We start from the raw sequence: 22,692 nt of genomic DNA, 5'->3' as shown, positions 1-22,692 counted from the left end.
AGATTTTAATTCTGAAATAAATCATACCGTTATAGATAAATTGAAAAATAATTAAAAATGTTGAAGACAAGTATATTATTTGTATCATAATTTATAAAAATAATTAAAAAGGTTGCTGACAGTGAGTGCTGATAAAAATAAAGCAAAACTCACTTAAATGGTAACGCGCTCTCAATTAATTACCTTCCTTGTAATGGTGTATAAAGACACTTGGGTTGTTTATTCAATATGCATGCATCATATGAAAAATTTGTCAATTCTGGTAACGAAAATTTGTATCAAACACAAATGCAAAAATTGTTTTACCTTCTCCATATGTACTATAATCTTAGAGCAATGAAAATTATCATTGACATTTGCAGTCAATGCAGTACGTGAGCACTTATTTTCATATTGAATTATATGACGATTGGTAAATTGAAAGCAGGAAATTACCATCAACATGTGTGATTAATGCAAAGTGCGAGTGGTCAAACTAAAAGTGAAGAAGAAAATTAAAAGTTGCAAACCACAACTTTTTTATACTGAGTTCTATTCTAAAAAGAGAGAAGAACACCAAATTTAAAGTTCCACATATAAGTTAAAAGAGAAAGAAAAAAAAAGGGAAGGAAATGTTTAAGGATTGATTGCAGGATTTCTGATGAAGATCAACAACACGCGTCCAAGCACTCCATGCAGCAGCACAATTCTAGACAACAAAGGCATCCCAACGCGCCAAGGCTAAAAAGATAAACAAATTAAACATAATGACATATATCTCTTTTCTAATGTGTTTGATAAAGAAAAAAAAAACAGAGTAGAAATAAATTAAAATAGAGAAAATTTAGCAGTCACGTGATTTCATTAATTTGGTAAATATAACGAATATAAATAAAAAAGTTACATATATTTTTATTTTCACATTATTTTTAAAAAATATGTTTTATTTTTAAACTATATATATATATATATATATATATATATATATATATATATATATATTATGTTTATTTTCTACAAAATATTGTAAAATACCTTTCTCAGTGAACATCATACATGGCTTCTATAAAGTTTAAAAAACTAAATACATATTAATTTAGTTCAAAAATAAAATATGATTTTTAAAAATAATTTGAAGAAAAACATTTAATTCTAAATAAAATTATTGTATATATAATTTTATTTTCAAAAGTTATAAAAAGTTCTGCAAACAAGTAGGTCTACACAGTGGTACTTATTATTTTTTAATAAAGTATATTTTGACACTATTATTATTATTATTAAAAATACTTATTTGTTTAATCAAATATTATATTACAATAAAATAATAATTCATATAATTATAAGCTGAATGTAAAAAAATAAATATTAATGAATCATGATCCTTACTGCTAATAAAGCTATTGTTTAGTATGAATTAATTTATCGTCTTCATTTATAAAGAGATTCATTTAATATTAAACAACTCATACCTGTGAAAGTCAAATTAATATAATATTTTAATTTGAAATAACTTTCGTAAGAAAATTTTGTTGAAAATTTTCAACAGTTACAATTTTAAGAGATTCTTATATATAAATATTTTTTCCGACTAATATTAACAATGCAAATAACTCTTATTAAACAGCTCTAAATAAAATTATTTTTATTTATCTAAAATCAAACTGTCATTTTTTTTTATTCGTTGTTTTTCCTTTACCAACAAAGTCTTCAATTTTTCTGTATATCCATGAAAATAAGAACGATTTTTTAACAAAAACCAGAGTACATGTGTGTATGATGAAAGTAGTTATGAAAGAACGTACCATCCCGCCATTGCACCAGTAGCAGCTCCTGAGCTCTGTCCTTGCGCCGGCGGAGCCTGGGTGGCAAAAGCTTGAGGTTGCGGAGGAGGAGGTCCTTGATAACCTGGTGGAGGATACCCTACACGATTCCATTAATTTCATCGTCAATCATCACAAATCATGATTAACAGAGATAATTAACTGGATTAATGAGTAAACAAATAACAATTAAGAAGGTTTTGTGGAGGAACTAACCCATGGGAGGAGGAGGAGGCCCAGACATAGGAGGATTTTGACCGTAGTAAGCCATCAGCCTTTGGAACTGTTAATCACTTCGGAAGTGAATGTGTGCATGCTCTTCTTTCTCTCTCTCTCTATATATATATATATATATATATATATATATATATATATATATATATATATATATATATATATTTGTTGGTGATGGGTGAATGGTGATAAGAATAAAACTAAAATTCACATTAATGGAAACGCGCTTTCATTCAATTACTTTCCTGTAATGGTGCATAAAGACGCTTTGGTTGTTTTAACATGCATGCGTCACATGGAAAGTTTTTCAAATCAGACTGTGTGGTCCTGGGAAGGAAGAAGAAACTGAAAATGGAAATGAATTTTTTTGGATGTTTATAACTCATGAATTTATTGTGAAGAGGGATTTTCGTGTTTTGGTATGATTCAAGTTTTTTATTAAATAGTTATTTGACTTAATTATACAACATAAATGTTTTTCTTTCCGTTGAATTTTAATTTATTATAAAATTTGACTAAATTAAAGTGTGTGATTCAATTGGTATTTTATTTTTTACCATAAAATTGTTAAGTATTTTTAAAAATTATATAATATTCTTTTAAAATGTTAATATTTTATAATTTTATAATAAAAGTTGTCACAAAAAATTGCTATAATTATTTATGATTATTATTATATTTGTTATTTTAATTTGATAAAAATTTAAATTAAATAAATAATTATATAATTAAAATCTATTGTAGAAAGTTATTATTATGTTTTCATAATTAAAGATATATTATAAGTAAAATATAATCATATCATAAAACAATGTTGAAGAAATATACTTATATATTGGATGGATTTAGTTTTATAATCCATATATATGCAAAAAGAAAATAATTTTTTTAATAAATTTAAATTATCGACGAATTTTATCAAAAAAATATTATTGACAGAAAAATTTATTAGTAATATATATTTTATTTATGAACAAATATTTGTATCGATAAAATTCATAATACCTAATCTAGTAGATGTGTAAGTGGTATAAATGAGGTGTAGAAATGTAAACGATTGCTTATTCGATATTCTTTTTCAAAGCAAGAGAGTTTCTTCTTTCATCACATCTGTGGCTACTATAGAACCTTACAACGCCTACTGCAAGTGTGATTAGTGATCACACTAACTCGTCAGAGTCCATATATCATTGTGTTGGTAGCGTTGTGTTTCTACTTTTATGTATGTGAGTTTTGCTCTTCTCCTTCTTCTTTGCCATTGTGATACCGAGACAGTCACTGTCACACCTCTTCACACGTATTGCAACTCATTGACACACCTTTCAGTTCGTCAAATTCAATGCAAATTTTTCCCTTTTCATGTGTTTATGCAGTGATTTATTACGTGTATGGATATTGAGTATGTTTTAATCAGAAGAAAATGATAATAATGATGAAGAATGGTGAACATGATTTGATTCTATCAGCCATTTGTGTTAATTGAGACCGTAAGAATTAGGTTAATGAAAAATAAAGATAAAATTGGAAAACAAAGGAAAAAGAGATAAAAAAAATGAAGAAAAAGATGAATCATATCAAAGTGTTTATAGATGAATTTTATCGATAAAGTTTTTCATTGGCAATTACGAAACAAAAATTTTGTCAATAAAAATTACTAATAAAATATTTTTCGAACACACTTTTTATGGTTAATAAGTCGACAATAAATTTAATTTATTGGCAAATTTTAAACATGGTTTTTGATAGTTGATAATATTGATTTTTTATAATATTTTAATGAGTTTGATTATAGATATTTTTGTAAATATGTATCAATTAATAATTTTGTTTTCTTTTTAAATTATTTATGCACACACTTCTTCTTTTGTAGCTCTTATCTTTATTTTGTATACTTAACTTGAAAAATTCAAATACTCCTATTATATGATAATAAAAATTAATATAAAAGTTTTTTCATCACATTACTCACATATATATATATATATATATATATATATATATATATATATATATGGATTTTGTTAATTTAGATAACTTATTGAAATGTATTAAATTTTACTTGACAAAAATATTTGAATTATAAGTTTGAAGATTAAAGATATTTAAATACTTTTTAATTTTTAATTTTAAATTGAAAATAAAAATTATTAAAATATTTATATATTTAAAATATGTGTTTTTTATGAATAAGAACTTTTTTGTCGATTAAAATTGTTAACTAAGTTATCAAATATATATATATATATATATATATATATATATATATATATATATATATATATATATATATAATAACTTTAACATAAACTTTAATAATATTTTTAATTTTATAACTAATTTTTAATTATAACTTTTATTTTTTGTTAACAAGACGCGTAGCTTCTACGCGTATTTGTTTTCCTATTTTTATCTCCCGACCAATTGTTTTAATCTTATTATATGAAGTCGTTTTTGTTTTATTTTCTATTTGAAACGGGTTTTACACTTTGTCCTGAGTAACTGAAAAATTACTTTAATGAATTTGATGTTTTCTAAAAACAAATAATTGATATCTGACGTATTTTTACCAACGGTTAGTAACGTATACTTTAATATTTTTTATATACATGATGTAAAAGAATAGTTAACTAATAATTTCATTTATCATCATATATTACAGAACCAGAATAATTTTTTAATAAAATATGAGCACAAAAATCCTTTATAATGAAAATATTATTTAAATAATAATAATAATAATAACGTGGATTAAATTAACGTATAAAAAATATATGCCATTTTTTTTTCAAAAGAAACTGAACAGATTTAAATATATTATAAAAAAATAAAACCAATGCTATGATATCACATAATTTATAATGAAATTTATTTTTTAATTATAAAATTCAATTTATCCAAAGTGATTTTTATTCCTAAAAGTATGAGAATATTTAATTTTCATTCTTTTGTCTATCTTTGAGATTTTTTTTCCATCTTCTTCTAAAAGCCAAAAAAAGAAATTTTCTAACCAAACACGTTTAAAATCAAAATTTTGAAAATGTTTAATAAAAATGTAACTCTCATAATTTTAGCATATAAGAAATTCACACTAAAGAAAGAATAAAAAATAATAATATATTTATCCATATTATCTCTTAAAAAAAATTCAACATAGGCTACAAGATCTCATAATATTTATTCATTTTAACCAACTTTCAGAAAATACCAAAAAAATTATATATGAAAAATACTTTTTTTTCTAATAATTATATCAAAAGATTTTAGAACGAAAAAATAACACATAAGTTTTCTTATACTTCATAAAAGAATTACTTAAATTTATTCAAAACTTTAATTACAAACATAAAATTAGTTTCTAACCAGATAAACGATATTTGTTATCAGAATTAGATATTTAAACATCTCATTACCAATATATATATATATATATATATATATAATAGTTTATTTGAGTACTTTATATTATTTTATTAATATCTTTATATTTTAATATTTTTTATTGTTCTTAATCTTATTTAGCTATTATACCTTTTTTATTTTCATAAAAAATAATTAATTATTGTAATATCTTTAATATTTTTATGTGACCACTTTTAAATATTTTGATGTAATTTAGATTAAAAAAAAATAAAAGTAAAAATTGAATTTATTAGACCAACTTATTTAAATAAAATAGTCTGTCTAAATAATATATATATATATATTATATTTTTTCGAAAAATAAATAAAAATATAAAAAAAGTTAATAAAAATTTACTTATTATAAAAAATTTGAAATTATCAATTCATAATAATATATCTGAAAAACGTAAATCTTCTAAATTTATATTCAAAACCTCTTGCATCTCACTAAATCAAATTTGAATATGAATTAAGGCAATGAACAGGTAAAAAAAAAGTAAAAATAAAAGGGTGTTGCTTCTTGCACTCTATTATGCCATCAATTTATTTAATTTTCGCTTTTACTCTTATTTGAAAGTTATTTCTGAAAAATGTAATCAAGAAACAGGAAATATATTCTGGAATTTTGTTTCCAAAAGAAAAATATTTCAAAACAAATTTTTGATTTTTCTTCAGAAATTTGTCTCACAGAATTTTTTGTGGAAATTTTATTTTGGAAATATTTCCTTTAAAAAAAAACTGTCTTTCAGATTATTTTTCGGATGACTTCTTTTCGAAAAACCTCTTTTCACCTTCCGGAATTCATTTTCCGGTCAGTATTTTTTCCCTTCCGGAATCCATTTTTGGATCAGCCACTTACCTTTCTGGATCCCATTATCCGGATCACACTACTGCACCTTCCCAAGTACTTTAAAACTCTCAAAGACGAAAATGGAATTAAATAAAATGATAGGTTGCAGCAATTGCTAAAGTAAAATTAAAGGATTTTCCTGATTGAAATCATTTCTGAATTTCTTATTTGTCAATTATAATATATTTTGTGATAAACGAAATTAAAAACTTTCATGTGACTAAATTTCAGTTGGAACATGATTTCAATGGCCTTAACACTAGCATATAGAAACTGTCCGAAACATGTTTTTGTTTCCGTATGTTCGAATCACGTGTTATACTTAAACGACTTAATCCAAAGGTTTGATCATTGGGATCGTTTTCAAGTGAATAGAATTTGAACCAAATTTGAAAATAATGTTTTTACAATTATATTAATTTTATTTTAATGTTATAAGATTGCTTTAATTACAAAACTAATAAATTTTTATGCAATGTTCTAGTTAATTTACGTACATTTTAACTAATTCACTACTGGAACAGATTTTGACTAATTAATCAAATTAATTTTGTTTTCTTCATCAGAAGAACTGAAATCATACATAATTAATATTTATATTTCTGTAAGGTTATGTTATCTTAATGTTCGGATTAATCTTTTTGTGTTATTCATTATTACATTTTTATTTATTTCTATTAGATACAATCTATTACAATTAACTATTTCTTACCAAAATATAACGTTGAATGACGGTTTAATTTGTTGAAATCGCATAATAATTTGTATTATTTGGCTATCAAGACAATATAACTGTTATGTGTAGTAATTTAATAGGTGAAATTGCATCCAAACAGAAAATATTACTTTAAATAAGTGATTAAGTTCACTTGTACAGTATCCTTCTCCGCTTTTACAAACATGACTGAGGGCGGTGACAGTGGTGGTTGCGGTGGCAATGGCGGTAATAAAAAGACACAACCTGAAGTGGCGTTAGCTCTACCACATCCAGTGAAAGAACAATTACCTGATGTTCAGTATTGCATTAAGAGTCCTCCTCCCTGGCGTCAGTATATTCTGTTCATCGCTTATTTTCTTTCTTTTTATGCTAAAACATATTGGAAATTAACACACTAACACGCTTCTTACGAAACTCACACACACACACAAACATATATATATATATATATATATATATAGATATTCAATGCAAAGTGTGTTTACTCAGAATATTGTGAGTTTTCCTTCTGAACATCTAAGCTGAAGCACAATATTATAATTTTCATGAACCAAAATATTCATCAATTTTATCTTCTTGAGCTTTAAACTTTGTATATGGATTTGAGCAGAACAAGCAGTGTTATTGGGATTTCAGCATTATATTCTGACTCTTGGTGTGACAGTTCTGATTCCAACAACGATCGTTACTGAAATGGGTGGGGGCCATGTAAGCTTCTTTCCATTTGTTTTTTTTAGCTTTTTTTGTCTTTTCTCTTTCAAATTTTACAAGGGTATTAATTGAAATCCTTAATCAACGTAGGCTGAGAAGGCCAAGGTGATACAGAATCTACTGTTTGTTTCTGGAGCAAGCACGCTTCTGCAATCTTGGTTTGGAACACGATTGCCAACCGTAGTTGTTGGTTCATACAGTTTCCTAATACCCACAATGTCAATTGTCCATGCCAAGAGATACAGTTCATATACAGATCCTTACGAGGTCAAGGAGATTATCTTCTATGCTTGTATAAGTTCTTGTGAATTGTAGGACTTCTCCATGAACACTTGTAATATAAAAAAAATGAAATAAAACTTCTCCATAAAGCTGATATTACACAAGATTGTAGAAAAAACCTATCCAAATTAAGAAAGCCTATTGACTTTGGTTCCACTTGATGATATTCAATTCTTGCTATTATGTTGCTGATGAACAGAGGTTCACTCATACAATTAGAGGGATACAAGGCGCCTTGATTGTGAGTGCATGTTTTCATATAGTTGTGGGATTCTTGGGCCTTTGGAGGGGTGCTGTCAGGTTAGTAAGTGCATGCTTACAGTTTTTTTGGCCAGTTAGAGTCTATAAAATCCTTTAATCACTTCCAGCGTGTTATATCTACCTAATTAATTGCTTTCTCTTGTGCTGCTTTAGGTTCCTTAGCCCACTTTCTGTTGTCTCTTACGTAACTTTCACTGGACTCGGTCTCTATCATCTTGGATTCCCAATGGTAAAATTTTTCTCCTCTGGTATAGATGTTTCAGTCAAATAGGTTGAGCGCTTGAATCTTAAGTCACAAGTTTTATGCAATTTAGCATTTTACAAGTCTAGGAATTGATGGTAGGATTATTTGACTGACTTTCCCTCTATTTTGGCTGATCACTGTTGCAGCTGGCAGAATGTGTTGAAGTGGGGCTTCCTGCACTGATTATTTTGGTTTTCATCTCACAGGCAAGTAGTTAATCTTACTCGTGTCAAGTAAAATGTGATAATTTCTTTTAGCATGGAGAGTTAAACCCACAGCCTCTCACACCCCTCATTCTAACTTTTATCACTAAACTTTAACATGAATTGTGAACAGACTTGGAATAAGTAGGCTGTAATGTGTGAGATGTGACGTAGCTAAATTCAAAATTCACTACTTCTATTCTTAAATTTCGGTCATGATGTATTCGTTATCTTCTATGCTTTTTGCAGTATCTTAATAGATTTATTAGCCCCAACAAGCTTATCAACGGCAGATTTGCGGTGTTGTTTTCCATTGCAAGTGCATGGTTAATTGCACAGATTCTGACTGCAAGCACTATATACAACAACAAGCCAGAAGATACCAAGAATAGTTGCCGCACTGATCGTTCTGGTCTTGTGAATTCTTCTAGTTGGTAAGATTGTGGACAGATTATGTTTTTCCAGTTAATCATAAATAACTTGCATTCTTTCAGAGTCAAGGTTTGCTTTATCCACCAAGTTTCAGTCTTTGAATGAGATGTTGATAAAATTGTCTGCATTAATACAGGGTATATCTCCCTTTTATTCCCTTCCAATGGGGGGTTCCTACCTTCAACTTCGGAGAAGCTTTGGCTATGACAGCAGCTTCTTTTGTTTCTCTTTTTGAGGTATGCACACCCTTAACACAGACACCCATACTTTAATCATTATGATAGTGTGCAATAAAGCAACTTCACTAGCCTTTTGTAACAAAAACTACCTAAATCTGAATAAACACTTCAAAATGAAGCCAGATTCCATCTTATGTTTGTTTCGAATTTCAACATTTTTCATGTTTACATTCAGTCTACCGGTGCATTTTATGCCGCGGCAAGGTATGGAAGTGCAACACCCGTGCCACCACATGTTATTGGCCGCGGAGCTGGCTGGGTGGTAAGATCCACATGCACTTATTTTTAATTCTTTCTGAAATCACAATCGGGAAACTTAATATTGATTGTTTGTGTCATTCTTAATGTTGTTTTAGGGAGTAGCTTCTTTTTTCAGTGGCGTTTTGGGTTCTGTTACTGGATGTACGGCATCAGTGTAAGTCCATCTCAACATTAAAAACCCCTTAAATGTACGGCATCAGTGAGCCTTAACCTATCACTCATGATTTCAAGCTCAACCGATTTAAGGACATTCTTGTTTGGTTTGAAGAAACTCTTTTTCTTTATTAAATGTGTGTAGGAAAGAGTGGAACGATGTTTCATTTTAAACATTCCCTATACAATTCTTTAAGTAAAAAAATATTATGGTGGTAAAAATACCAAAACTATAGAGTTTTCTTTGCCTTCCTAGTTCCTGTTAGTGCATGGTTCTGCCCAGAAAACTTCGTAGTGGTTGCGAGTCTGTAACCATATGCATCTTTTTCGCGTTTGCGTTGCTCTGCTTTCAGGGAGAATGCTGGATTATTGGCACTGACTAGAGTGGGAAGCCGAAGGGTCATCCAAATATCAGCTGGCTTTATGATTTTCTTCTCCATATTTGGTATGATAGACTAACATCTTTGGTAAACTATGAAGCTTAATGTTCTTCCCTTGACAAATATGGAATTTCCTAACGGGGAAAAAGTTAAATACAATTAAGTATGGTTGGCATTGTTCTCGTCAGAATTGAAGTTTTACTTTAATAATTTGCACAATACCAAGATGACACTTCAATACTAATTTGAGAAAACACGATCAACACTGAAGGAGTTGTGTCCAGGTTTTGTTCGTTCATGATGTTGTCCATGCAGTGTTATTATTCTCTTCAATTAGTGATATCTCATATTGCACACATTCTCTTCAACCAGGAAAAGTGGGAGCAATTTTTGCTTCTATACCTTTGCCAATCATAGCAGCATTAAACTGTGTGCTCTTGGGCTATGTCTGTAAGTTCTCTCTAACCAACTGTCTTTGTAGAGCTTTGCGAATCATGAACTTGACAAGCGTTTGCAATTTGGGATATGCAGCTTCTGCAGGTCTTGGTTTTCTCCAGTTCTGTAACCTCAACAGTTTCAGAACCAAATTCGTGCTGGGCTCTTCATTCTTCCTCGGCCTCTCCATACCACAATATTTCATAGAAATTTTTCACGTGAAGCATCAACACGGCTGGGTGAGAGACCTGAACCGAAACCAATAATTGAAATTTAATTCACAATGACACAGTTCCCTGGATACTTAAGTTCAAATTAGAGTTTCCAAGGCACGTAGATTCTGATCAAGTTTAGATGTGATTTAGATGATTCTGTCATTTCAATGAATTTGCAGTTCAATGATATGGTTAGCGTGATCTTTATGTCCCACACAACAGTGGCGGGGTTGATTGCATTCGTTTTGGACACCACACTCACATGCAAAAATGATGCAGCCCATAGGGACAGTGGTTTGCAGTGGTGGGAGAAGTTCAGTGTATATAATGCTGATGGTCGGAACGATGATTTCTATAAATTACCATGCAGACTCAACGACCTCTTTCCCGCTATTTAAGCCAATTCCACTCTTTTTTTCAAAACATTTTGTCTCTAGTTGCGAATAGCGTTGTTTGAATTGGAATAATGTTGTTGATAATGGGAATAATTTATTTACTATATTATTTCCTTGAATCGGTATTGTACTTGTGGAAGAGAAGAAATTTAATAAAAGAAGAAAAGAAAGTGGTCACATTGTATGGATCACAGGGAAGTGCTGATTTTAGATCATAGAAAATTAAAATGGGACAGAAATCCGAATAGACGATTCCAAGAGAGAGAAAAAAGATTGACCTTTTCTGCCAGAGAATATATGGGATCACACATGCCATGAATGGCAAATAAAGTTCTGAGTTGTCTCAATTTGAGGTTGCAACATGGCGAAACTAAGAAATAGGGTATTAGGTGTCATACTGAGGTTTATGCAATGTCATTCTTAATACGTTGGGATGGTGTAATGTCCTTTGCCGGGACTAGGATACCATCCTCCGGCACCACCTTATCATCTTTCTTACAGTATTGTCTCTTCCCTTTCCCGGGCACATCAGTATTCATCTGCATACTTCTGTCCCCCTGAAAATTTCAGGCAAGTCAAATTTTCATACAATTTTGACACTCTACGTTTACATTAGATGCACCGTGCCACTGTATGCGTTGTATATTTATTTTAATTACATGGCAGAACTGTGATCAATGTCAGCAATGTCTAAATCAATGCGCCTCTGTCAGATGTTTTCCCGAATAGATGAAACGGCGACAATATCCGATTACGTTCAGGTGTTTGAACTTGAATTGTAAGGTGGAAATTTGGGTGGAGTCGTGGGTGATTGTGAATTTGATATTTAATTTTAGTAATGAATAGAAGCATAGGCTTCGATTTTCTTGTTGGCCAACTCATTCACAAGGTTCCAATGCTGCTTTTAGACTCAAATTCTCCAAAAAAACTTGACAGGACTAGGTAGTATACTGTTTTAGCTTTAGCCTTGGTAGCAATATTCAAGTTAATCCTTTTCATGTTTGAGTGTAAAATTCACGTTATTATTTTTAATTTGTTCATTGAGGCTGCTTAGTGTTTCTTCTTGAAATCTGCATGGAAGATTATATTCCTCAAAGATCACATGAGCGAAGTTAATTCATTGATTCTACGGAACCTTATAGCATGACCATGTACCTTGTTCTCATTGTTTCATCCTCTGCTGTCTGCTTCTGCAGTTTGTCTTTTGGGCTTTCTTTTCTCCCCCATCCCTTTTGGTTAGAGACTATTATGTTGTCTTGATTCACTTCAGAAGGTGAATAATTTCTAGATGGGTGTTAATCATTGGCCTTTTGGGTTTTCTTTTCTTCATAAACCGACTTAACCAGGTCAAGAGAGAAAAGTTGTTGAGGGCTATTATCATCTGGGGTCTTTGATCATTGCCCAGTGGCTTCAATATCAACTAGTTTCTTGATTTGAAAGTGTTCCTTTGTACATTGCAGAGATGATACGTGGTGCATCGGATGGCTTTATAGCTACACCCGAAAAATTTAATGATTTACATGATGGCGAAGATGAAAGAACAAGTTCAAAATTACGGAAGGGAGTAAGACAATGGAGAAAATTAAAATACCAGCTTGTAGAATACAATTCACTACCAGCCTACATGAGGGACAATGAATTCATATTGGGTTATTATCGATCAGAGTGGCCACTGAAACATATCTTCCTTAGCATTTTCTCAATTCATAATGAAACATTCAATGTCTGGACGTAAGTACTTTGACTTTCAAGTACAAATATCTTTCATTATATATCTGCTAAACTTGGTGCCTTTTTATGTTGTATTTTTTTTTCATTTGAGGTTCATTTTTTAGTTTTAAAAATTTCTTGTATTGTAAAAGTGTGGCTTAACTTAGTGCTACTTCTATTTTATATTTGTTGCGCATAGTTTAGCTTCTTTCAAACATGTCCTATTAAAGTGTATATATATACAAGATAATGTATTTTAAGATTTTTTGTTATCACAGAATTAATTAACCAAAGGTGGAGGCAATAAAAGAGGAGTTTGTACTTAAGTTCAAGAGTGTTCTTATGTTGGGAACACTGTTCAATAACAAATAATGAAAAGGTCTACTTTATGTGGTTGTGGCGTTTGTTTTCTCATCACTATTGAAATTTCATTTTGGTAATTTGCGCATTAATCAGCCTTAAAGGACAACGTAGGCTAGTGAGATGCAATTCCATTCTTAATTGACAAACAGTACCACAATCTGAGGTACATCTTGAAGATTATCTCTAGATATACGATACGACTTATTGTTGTGCTTTAAGTATGTCTCTTTTAAGAAACGACATTAAAGGTGCGTAGTTAACTTGTCTAAATTACAATCCTTCACTTAACGACAGTGACATTGTTTCAGGCATTTGATAGGGTTCTTCCTTTTTCTCTTTCTCACCATATACACAGCTGCAAAATCTCCAATGGTTGCGGATTTCAATTCCGTTCAACATCTGTCTGAACTGATAGGGAAAGCTGATCTGAACAAGATTCGTTTAGAGCTCTTGAAATGCCTGCCTTCACTGCCCAACATGCATGAGACTCTCAAGCTAAATGACTTGAGTACATCTCTTTATTCTTTAGACTTTTCCTCAGTATCAGGTTGGACCGTTGTGGAACTTCTCAGAAGGTGCTTGCCTGAGCAGTTTTCCCTTGTAAGTTCCTCTTCCTCTTTGTGAAGTGTCTCCTTTAAGATTATGTTCACCTATTAGCTGATGCATTTAAAACATTGATTTCTTTTTGTATAAACCGCGATGAATGATGTTATTTTAGCAAAAGAAGCATGTGTGAATACATTGTATTTAAGTAATTGTTACAGTACACTACTAACGTTGGTTTATATATGAGAATTATACTTTGTTACAGGATGGTCTGAAAGGTGACATGAACATGGTATCCCCCTTAGTGGTAGAACCGATTACGAGGTGGCCTTTCTATGCCTTCTTAGGTGGGGCGATGTTCTGTTTGCTGGCCAGCAGCACATGCCACCTCTTTGCTTGCCATTCACAGCGCCTTTCCTACATCATGCTGAGAATTGACTATGCCGGGATTTCTGCATTGATTGCAACTTCATTTTACCCTCCTGTGTATTACACATTCATGTGCAACCCTTTTTCCTGCTACTTCTACTTAGGCTTAATAACACTGATGGGGATAGCCTCCATGATCTTCTCTCTTCTCCCATTTTTCCAAAAATCTGAGTTCAGGAAGTACCGTGCTACTATCTTCTTTTTAATGGGATTTTCAGGTGTGGCACCCATTATACATAAACTCATACTGCACAAGCATCAACCTGAGGCCTTGCAAACAACAGGGTATGAGATACTAATGGGAGTTCTTTATGGTTTGGGAGCAGTAATATATGTGGCAAGGATACCAGAGAGGTGGATGCCAGGGAAGTTTGATATTGCTGGCCACAGTCACCAACTGTTTCATGTCTTGGTTGTGGCAGGGGCATACACACACTATGTTGATGGATTAATCTACCTAAGATGGAGAGATTCTCAAGGTTGTTATTAGGTACATATATATATATAGAGAGAGAGAGTGAACCTTTTGTCTTTCTTTATATGGCCATCAATATTAACTAGAGCAAAACTACATTCCCTTCTACCATTCTCCTTTTCCCTAAATTTAAAACCTCCCTTTCTTAACATACATTCAAAACTTTCTATCAAAATTCCTTTAACTTTCATAAATTTTGATATAAGTTATTTTGTAAGGGAAGAGAATGGAACTTACTTTGACAGTAGAAATAGAAAGAGAAAGAATAACATGTTTTAGTTAAAATGTTTTTAAGTTGTTAACTGGTGGCACTAGTGAGTTATTAGATTGAAAAGATGGGAAGTACAATAATATGGAAGTTGAGAAATAGGGTGATCACATGGCGAGCATTGAAGTGTGTGGATAAAATACTAACAAATACTATCGCTATCTATCATCCGGAAAACATGGTCAGCTGTAATTGGATCGCCGCTTCTCTTCTTTTTCATCTTCTCCTTCTAACTTCTCACCATTATAAACCCAAACAATTATTGCACAAAAAGACAATTTCGAATATTTTTTCTTTGGTTTCCCCTTTGCCTACCATCTCACTATTCTCAAATCTTCATCTCTTTCAAACTTCAAACTTAGATTCCACTATTTTTTTATCCACAAACTATCACAGATTCAATCTTTCCAATAGTTTAACCATCTAACAATTTTGTCCTCTTTCAATTCTTATCAAACCTTCTTTTGTAATGTCTTCATATCACTTATAACATGTTTTTTTTTTTAAAAATAAAATAAAATTCAAGCATAATTTTAAATTGAATAAAAACGAAAAACTTTAACATTTTATAATAAATTAAGGTTTTGAGTGAAAGCAGGAACCTTTTAGGTTGTAGATGGCTCTGGCTTTCCAAATATTTTTTAATACATATAAAAACTTTAGTATATTTTGTGTATGTCGCACTCAAAAATTATATATATATATATATATATATGATATTTCAAAATATTTATTAAAGACTCATTATGTCTTTAATGGGTGGAATTAATATAATTTTCTTACATAGATTTAACTTATTTTCCTAGTATTTTTTTTAGAAGACTTATTAAACATAAACAAAATTAAGAAATATAATATATAATATAAAAAGAAAAGTCAAATAAACATATTATTATATCAATTTTAAAATATTTTAGACTTAAATAAATTATAAAACTGATTTTTTATATAATTATGTGCTGCTAAAATTGATTTATGAAGTAATAATTTAAAGTTATATTTAGAATAGGTTGATGCCATTGCTAGAAATATTGATTATCGTAACATGAATGATATGAGTTTGTAGCTTGTACTGAAAGATACCGGTGACAAACAAATAAAATAGTAGCATAAGAGTTCACTAAAAAGGACAATAGATTGAGAGTGTGCAAAGTAAAAAAAAAAAAAATAGATAGAGGTGATGAGTAGACGAATAAAACGAAAAGCATGAGACTTAAAATCACGTGCTGGATTAGGGTTGTAGGGTAGTTGGGAATTTGTCATTTTTGGCTTGATTCTCGTCTCTGAAGAGGGTGAAGAAGCAGTGTTTGTTTCTGTCACAGATGCGCATGCCATTGCCATTCACCAATGTCCGTTGAAGTCATCAACTCGTGGACAACATCACTCTAACTACATTTCTTCCATCGTTAACTTCCGTCTGCATAATAATTCACAAAACCATCATCTGTATCTTTTTATTTTATTTTTTAATTTATTTTAATTTGACACGCTTCGACATACACTAACACTGATCTTCATCTTGGGTGTGAAAGGTAAAGAAAGTTGGTGCTGCTAGGGAATGGAATCTTGAAACACTTCAATTTCGCAATTTCGCAATCGGCAATCTTTGACTTTGCAATTAAAAAAGTGACAATAATAGCAAAGCTCGTGCGGTTGGAAACGCGAAATTAATAAAGGTGCGCAAATCGAAACAGGAATGTAGAAGAGAGAAAAGCAAAGATACATTCAACAACTCATAAGAATGTAAATTGAGGTCAGAAATACATTTACTTACGACATCGAAAAAAGAAAATGATTACCAGGCATACCAAACCGAAAGAGAGGAAGCTTGAAAAAGAGGATTCGATATAAAGCAATTATGTCTCTTTGTCTGGTTCCGATTGTATAAACGTTGGAGTCCCAAATTCTAAAAGTGAATTTGCATGCTGGTGTTGTTTTTTTAAAACGGTTTAGCCCTTAGTTGACTGGTTTAGTTGTATATATTTCAGGTTGATAATCCCGGTGCTTAACAGAGCAGATATGCATCACAGAATTGCAAAAGGACATAATCTATTAAAAGAGGGACATCTTTGCATAAAGTCACACTTCGTTGTCCACAGACTAAATATTTTCTTGAATAAATGAATAGAGATTCCCATTCATCACTAGCTTCTTGCGTTGAGGAAGGGCCACTCGGTGACTACTCTCAATTGATTATTCACAAATAAGTCCAAAACAAATATAGAAAAGCAAAATTTATTGTCACTGCCACGTTTCCAACGTCAATCACGAATTGGTTTTTCTCACTTTTTACTGTTATCCGTACATGACATAAGAGCATTTTCCTTTCAAGAGTGCAAGAGCATCTGTTGTTATATTTTTATTTCAATTAAGTTTTGTCTTCATCACATTAATTTGAGAATATCTTTATAAGTTTTGCTTTTAATGTAAACTATTATGTTGAAATTAAAATAATATTTTTGTACCACGTTTCTTGTAATTTTTTTTTTGCAGAAGCATCTCTTAAATTTAATAAAACTGTGAGCTATGGAATGATCCAATGTGGCAAGCTAGGCATATATGTGCCAAAGTGTCAGATCCCAAGCACAGTGTTCCTCAAATATGACATTATTTCCGTGTACAAAATCACACATAGAGTAAGAGCTACCCTATTACGCTGGGCCCTTCATGTGTTGTAAGTACCATATGGATTTTCTACCATTTGGGAAGGGTAAGTTTTTGTCTCAAAAAGCAAGTTGTACACATGCGGGGTATATCTTAATGTACAGTACCCCCATCTTTTGGATCTTCATCATCATGCTTCATATATTTTCTACTGTGTCCTTTTTCACTTTCTGCATTTAATTTGACGCCGCAGATACATATTTATTAAGCGAATTAAGTGTTTGTTACTCATGGGCTAGTAGCGTTTTGCATATGAAAAAGAAAGTCCAAAACGTGAAAATGTGAGTCATGTTTCTGTCTGGTAAAATCCTTTCCGTGTTGATGCCTGCAGGGTATTTAAGCATTGAAAAGAATATTCCACGTAAATAAGCAGCAGTCTTTTTTTCCGTAAGCATGCATAATTGCTTTTTCTTGTTGGCATCACACTCAAGTCGGTGCTTACCACTGCTTGCTCTTTATGAAACATGACTCTGTCTAACTCCAAGAGTGGTGTTTAATCCTCTACTTACATATCAACTAAAAAAGTGGAAGAAAACAAAACCACCCTTAAATGCCCAGAAATTAATTTACCAAGCTATGTGGTGCACGAGTGCATGGTTGGTGATTGTGACAAATGCCTGTTCAGTGAAAAATTTAAGAAAATGGAGACAGAGCTGAAGAAATTAGTTTGTTGGTGGTTGAAAAACACGCACTCTGAACGATTAACGGGAACAAAAGACTAATCATTAAGGCATCATTAGCCGTGACTACACCATATTAAAATTAACTTTTAACTTGAAAGGACACCACTTACTATGTTTGGAGCATGGTAATTGGTAATGCTGCCACCATCTCTCTCTCTCTCTCTTTCACTCTCGCGTTCTACAGTCTACACTGATGGACACTTTAGTACACACACGCACACAAAGCCAACTGGCAGTGTTGATTCATTCGCATAAAGATAAAATAAGAAGGCGAAAGGAGTGAGCAAAGGGACAAGCAGTTTAGAATTCTTGTGTGATTCGTTTGTTTCTCTTTCTCTCTCTCTTTTTGTTTGTCAATGAATTATTTTTTTCTCCACCCTCTAGTGTTCCTCCTCTTCTACTTAAACTGAGAGCAACCACCTTCACAACCACAAAAAGGAGAGCCAAGAAAGAGAGAAAACAGATCCTTTATCTACCACTCTACTACGCTCTTTCACCTGATCACAACATTAAAGGGCCAATCGCTCAAACAAACAAGAGTTAAATGGATATATCAAGTTCGCAATACAATAGTGCTGATGAATCTGGTTGGACACATTACTTGGACCAATCCTCTCTCTCTGAAAGTTATTTCCAGAGGAGAGGTGGGATAGTACACTATGAAGGAAAGGGGGCTACAATGGAGGAGGAGGAGGAGGAAGATTTATCCATGATCTCTGATGCTTCTTCTGGTCCTCCTCATTACCATGAAGATGATGATCAACACAATTGTGTAAATTGGTATTCTTCTTCTTCTCACCACACCAAAGAATCAGAAAAAAAGAAGAAGAACAAGGTCAAAGAATATGGTAACAATCAGCATCCTTCAACCCTCGATGACACTGCCAGTTCCCCTGTTCTTAACTGTGCTAAGGCAAGTCACAAGGAAAATGTAATTATTGTTATAATTGTTATATAATGTTATGGCATAATTATTTTATGTGTAAAAAAATTTCATCGGCAGCAATTCGTTTTAGGAGGTTAATGGGACTTTTTTTTTATATATATATTTGAATAGAAGAAAGCCAGTTTCTCAGGGAATGGAGCAGTGGAGAATGCAGTGGATTTCCCTCCATGCTTCTCGGGAACAAAAGTAAAGGTAATCTGAAGTTTTATCATTTATATTGCTTTCTAACACATTCTGTTTATTTCCGGGTTTCACATTTTGTTAATTTTGAGAGCTAAACTTGTCGATCACCGCAGAGAAAATCTAAATTCCAAAAGCACTTCAGTTTCTTTGAGCGTTCTGGAAAACAAACTTCAGAGGAACCAGGTGATCCATTCTTTTGCACATTATGTTTTTATGTTTGTGTCCTTCCTATAAGCTAGCACGTGCTCGTAGTCAATTGTTTCATCATTTTTCTCCTGATGTTAGATGGTTTCAATGAAGGAAGGAAATGACAATTTTACCTGTGGCTTTTGCTTCTACTGTGGAAAGAAAGACTGGGGGATATCAAAGTAGATGCTGTTCAATGACAAATAGAACTCCTTTTTTTAAAAAGAAGAAAAAGGAATGTCTCTTATGTTGTAATGTTACTGTTTTTTGTAATTTTACTGTTCTTTTTAGTGGGTGCTGTGTTATACTGCCAATGCAGTTTGGAACAACATAAAAGAATATAAGAAACTCTTAAGAGGTTTCTGATTCCATTTTCTTTGCTGCCATCAGTCTCATGCCTGTCTGATAAATATGGTCACATTTTTTTTTTATTTCTCTGGTCTCCAGAACACAAGCATTAAGTTGCTAAATTCGAATATAAAGTAGCAGAAAACTAACCAACAGTTCACACATCACAGCGGAAAATATGATCCTTGATTTTTATTTCCATAACCAACGTCCAACCATGTTTCTATCATCTAAAATTACATAAAAACACTATATCCTTCTTCATCATGGTTTGAATCTTGCTAACATCGTATGTTATGTTCAGTGTAGCTTATTTTTGTCGGTATCAATTAAGATTTGTGACGCTAACATTTCTAGTTTTTGACGATGTGTTTGGTTACTCACCTCCAATTCAGACACATCATTACTAAAAAGACTGAAATAGAAGCACATTTTTGAATTGACCTAGAAATACAATAAATAGAAATTGTGTCCCACAAATGCAGTAATAATTTGAAAACCGATCTCACGTGAATCACATAATTTGAAAAATGAATCTGATTAAAAATGACCCAAATACACAGTCAAAGGATTTGTACCAATGAAAGGGGTTAGAAGCAGAAGGCAGAAGAGAGAGAGGGTAGTTTAAGTGACTGGTGATAACTAGGAAGGAAGCAGATATGAAAGCAAAAGGGTTGTAGGGAGTGGTGACCCACTTGATTAAGTTGAGCTAGTGCCAGGCTAGCTCTCAACCACTTTGGGTGGGTTAATATGGTAACCTAAGCTGCTTGACACCAAAAATAGACAAGTATCCAAATGCAACCAACAGTCAAGGTGCCAAAGTAGGCACCCCCACCACCACCTGATAGCTACCCACATAAACTGTGATCCATATACAACAACACTCGCTGGTACAATTATTGAATTTGTTTTCATAGAATATCCAGCACAATCTTTTATTCCAAGTGTTTTACATCCTCCTCACACTCAAACCAACGTATGGATCTATCGGAAAAGAACTCAGATGTTGGGAAACAGACAACACTCCTGCTTTCACTACTCATCCCTCTTCTCATGCCCATTCTAATTTGGCGTTACCCACTTACAGTTAACTAATAATTGAACCTTTCTTGTTTTTCGCCCTTATCCACACCAATATAAACACGTAGAATCAATGAAAACAACAAAACCTTGCATTGCACTCTGATACACCCATTACACAACAAAACCTTTTAAAGTAGATTTTCCTCTTACTATTTTCACCTTCTATATTTCTATCTACCATCTTCCTAACCAACCAATACCCTTCAAATCTACTCTACAAACTTTAAGACTATTTCTTTTTACTATTTTTTAAACATCAAATTGTAACATAAATTCTATATCAAACGATAACTCTAGATGCAGAAATTCAACATACTTTTCTAATTTTTACGACATTGAAATACTTTCATCTCTTTTAAAAATTATGCTAAAATTTAAAAAATTTAAGTTTTTTCATATACTTTGTTATTAATTTACATTCTAATCATTATCAAACATATTTTAAAGTTATTTCTTTTAACAATTTCTACAATGTACTTATTGTAATATCTTTATTTACTTTCCAAAATTCTATTATCATACAAAAAATATTTTACGTACTTCGTTAGGCTTATTCAATTTTATCAGTTTTTATTACTCTATCTTCTTTTCACCGACAATTATTTCTAAGTATGTATGCAATTTTTTTATTATAAATTTTAATGCATTTTAAAAAAATAAATTATGTCACCATACAATAGTGTTTTTCAATTCTTTTTAGCTTTTTACATTTTATTATAATTTTTTCACTTCAACTTTTTATCATTATCAACTTGCTTATACAAATAGAAAGTTCTATATCATAGCGTAATGAAAACTATATTCCTTACAATTAAAAAAAAAAGAGGAGTTGTTGAACAAAATAAACCACAATTAATGTAACGTGGTAAGAGTATGTGAAGAGGTCAGGACCACATTTTCTAACACACTATGTGTGACTTTCATTTTTTTATTAAAAAGTATCCTTAAGTTATTAAATTAGGATATAAATTCATTCCATGTTATATATATTTCACAAATTTAATGATTTTTAATAAAATTCATAATCCGATATATATATAAATCAAAAACATGCTATTAGCCATTTTTTTAGAGTATGTATAGAGAAAAAGGGATGGAAGGGGAAGGTTGGTGGTGTTTAACTGAAAGACTGCTATTTTCTACATTCCAATTTTTTCCCCTAATCTTTTAAATGTTCATTTTATTTTTTTGAGTAAATAATATAAGTATTCGATTCTCCTTCTTCTCTAATTTGAAATTTTCATCTTCCCACTCTTTGCTATTTTCCTTCGCATTACCTCCCCATGCTCCATGTCTCCTATTGTTCTTTGAGGCAAGTCAACATGTTATGACACGAGTCTAACATCACGATTTTAAATAAAGAAGAAGACATTGAAAATAGATGCATGCATTTTAGATTTTTCATTTTGGGAACGTATTTTTTTTTTCTATTACTAAATTTTGTCCAATACATGTATGCACATCCACCCCAAATTGGTAAAAAAGAGGAGTAAGACTCTTGAGTTGCACATGAATAAAGAAAAAAATAGGAAAAATACTATCAGAAGGGTGTTTCAAAAATTATTTTCAAGGTATTTCTAAATGCGGAAAT

General features: G+C 31.3%; 4 protein-coding genes across 6 annotated transcripts; 3 read left to right on the top strand and 1 right to left on the bottom strand.

Annotated features, from left to right (window-relative positions):
* Positions 1 to 482: 482 nt before the first annotated feature.
* Positions 483 to 2,130, bottom strand: LOC108331319 (protein CYSTEINE-RICH TRANSMEMBRANE MODULE 10-like). Its single transcript, XM_052876803.1, has 3 exons — positions 2,019 to 2,130; positions 1,785 to 1,902; positions 483 to 720 (listed from the first exon to the last, which is right to left on the bottom strand). The coding sequence occupies exons 1-3, from the start codon at positions 2,071 to 2,073 to the stop codon at positions 648 to 650; spliced, it is 246 nt and encodes an 81-aa protein (XP_052732763.1). The 5' UTR covers positions 2,074 to 2,130; the 3' UTR covers positions 483 to 647.
* Positions 2,131 to 7,129: 4,999 nt separating this feature from the next.
* LOC108330762 (putative nucleobase-ascorbate transporter 10) lies at positions 7,130 to 11,781 on the top strand. Its single transcript, XM_017565302.2, has 14 exons — positions 7,130 to 7,333; positions 7,617 to 7,714; positions 7,808 to 7,984; positions 8,199 to 8,299; positions 8,414 to 8,489; positions 8,651 to 8,710; positions 8,957 to 9,141; positions 9,276 to 9,375; positions 9,554 to 9,640; positions 9,735 to 9,793; positions 10,146 to 10,237; positions 10,545 to 10,622; positions 10,704 to 10,846; positions 11,002 to 11,781. Exons 1-14 carry the CDS (start codon positions 7,189 to 7,191, stop codon positions 11,218 to 11,220), a joined length of 1,620 nt encoding a protein of 539 aa, XP_017420791.1. The 5' UTR covers positions 7,130 to 7,188; the 3' UTR covers positions 11,221 to 11,781.
* A 629-nt stretch (positions 11,782 to 12,410) lies between these two features.
* On the top strand, positions 12,411 to 14,871 carry LOC108330763 (heptahelical transmembrane protein 4). Its single transcript, XM_017565306.2, has 3 exons — positions 12,411 to 12,948; positions 13,599 to 13,890; positions 14,102 to 14,871. Exons 1-3 carry the CDS (start codon positions 12,680 to 12,682, stop codon positions 14,753 to 14,755), a joined length of 1,215 nt encoding a protein of 404 aa, XP_017420795.1. The 5' UTR covers positions 12,411 to 12,679; the 3' UTR covers positions 14,756 to 14,871.
* A 3,693-nt stretch (positions 14,872 to 18,564) lies between these two features.
* On the top strand, positions 18,565 to 20,041 carry LOC108331178 (protein SOB FIVE-LIKE 5). Of its 3 annotated transcripts, none has more exons than XM_017565820.2 (4): positions 18,565 to 19,286; positions 19,413 to 19,493; positions 19,598 to 19,667; positions 19,785 to 20,041. In XM_017565820.2, exons 1-4 carry the CDS (start codon positions 18,900 to 18,902, stop codon positions 19,793 to 19,795), a joined length of 549 nt encoding a protein of 182 aa, XP_017421309.1. In that variant the 5' UTR covers positions 18,565 to 18,899; the 3' UTR covers positions 19,796 to 20,041. The 3 variants fall into 3 exon arrangements, with proteins under 3 accessions (XP_017421309.1, XP_017421308.1, XP_017421311.1); XM_017565819.2 differs by having other exon boundaries at positions 18,568 to 19,286; positions 19,770 to 20,041; XM_017565822.2 differs by having other exon boundaries at positions 18,570 to 19,268; positions 19,770 to 20,041.
* The last annotated feature ends 2,651 nt before the right edge of the window (positions 20,042 to 22,692 follow it).

This window comes from Vigna angularis, chromosome 4 (genome assembly GCF_016808095.1).
Source record: "Vigna angularis cultivar LongXiaoDou No.4 chromosome 4, ASM1680809v1, whole genome shotgun sequence".
Lineage (NCBI taxonomy): Eukaryota > Viridiplantae > Streptophyta > Magnoliopsida > Fabales > Fabaceae > Vigna > Vigna angularis.
This window is presented reverse-complemented; position numbering and strand designations above follow the sequence as displayed.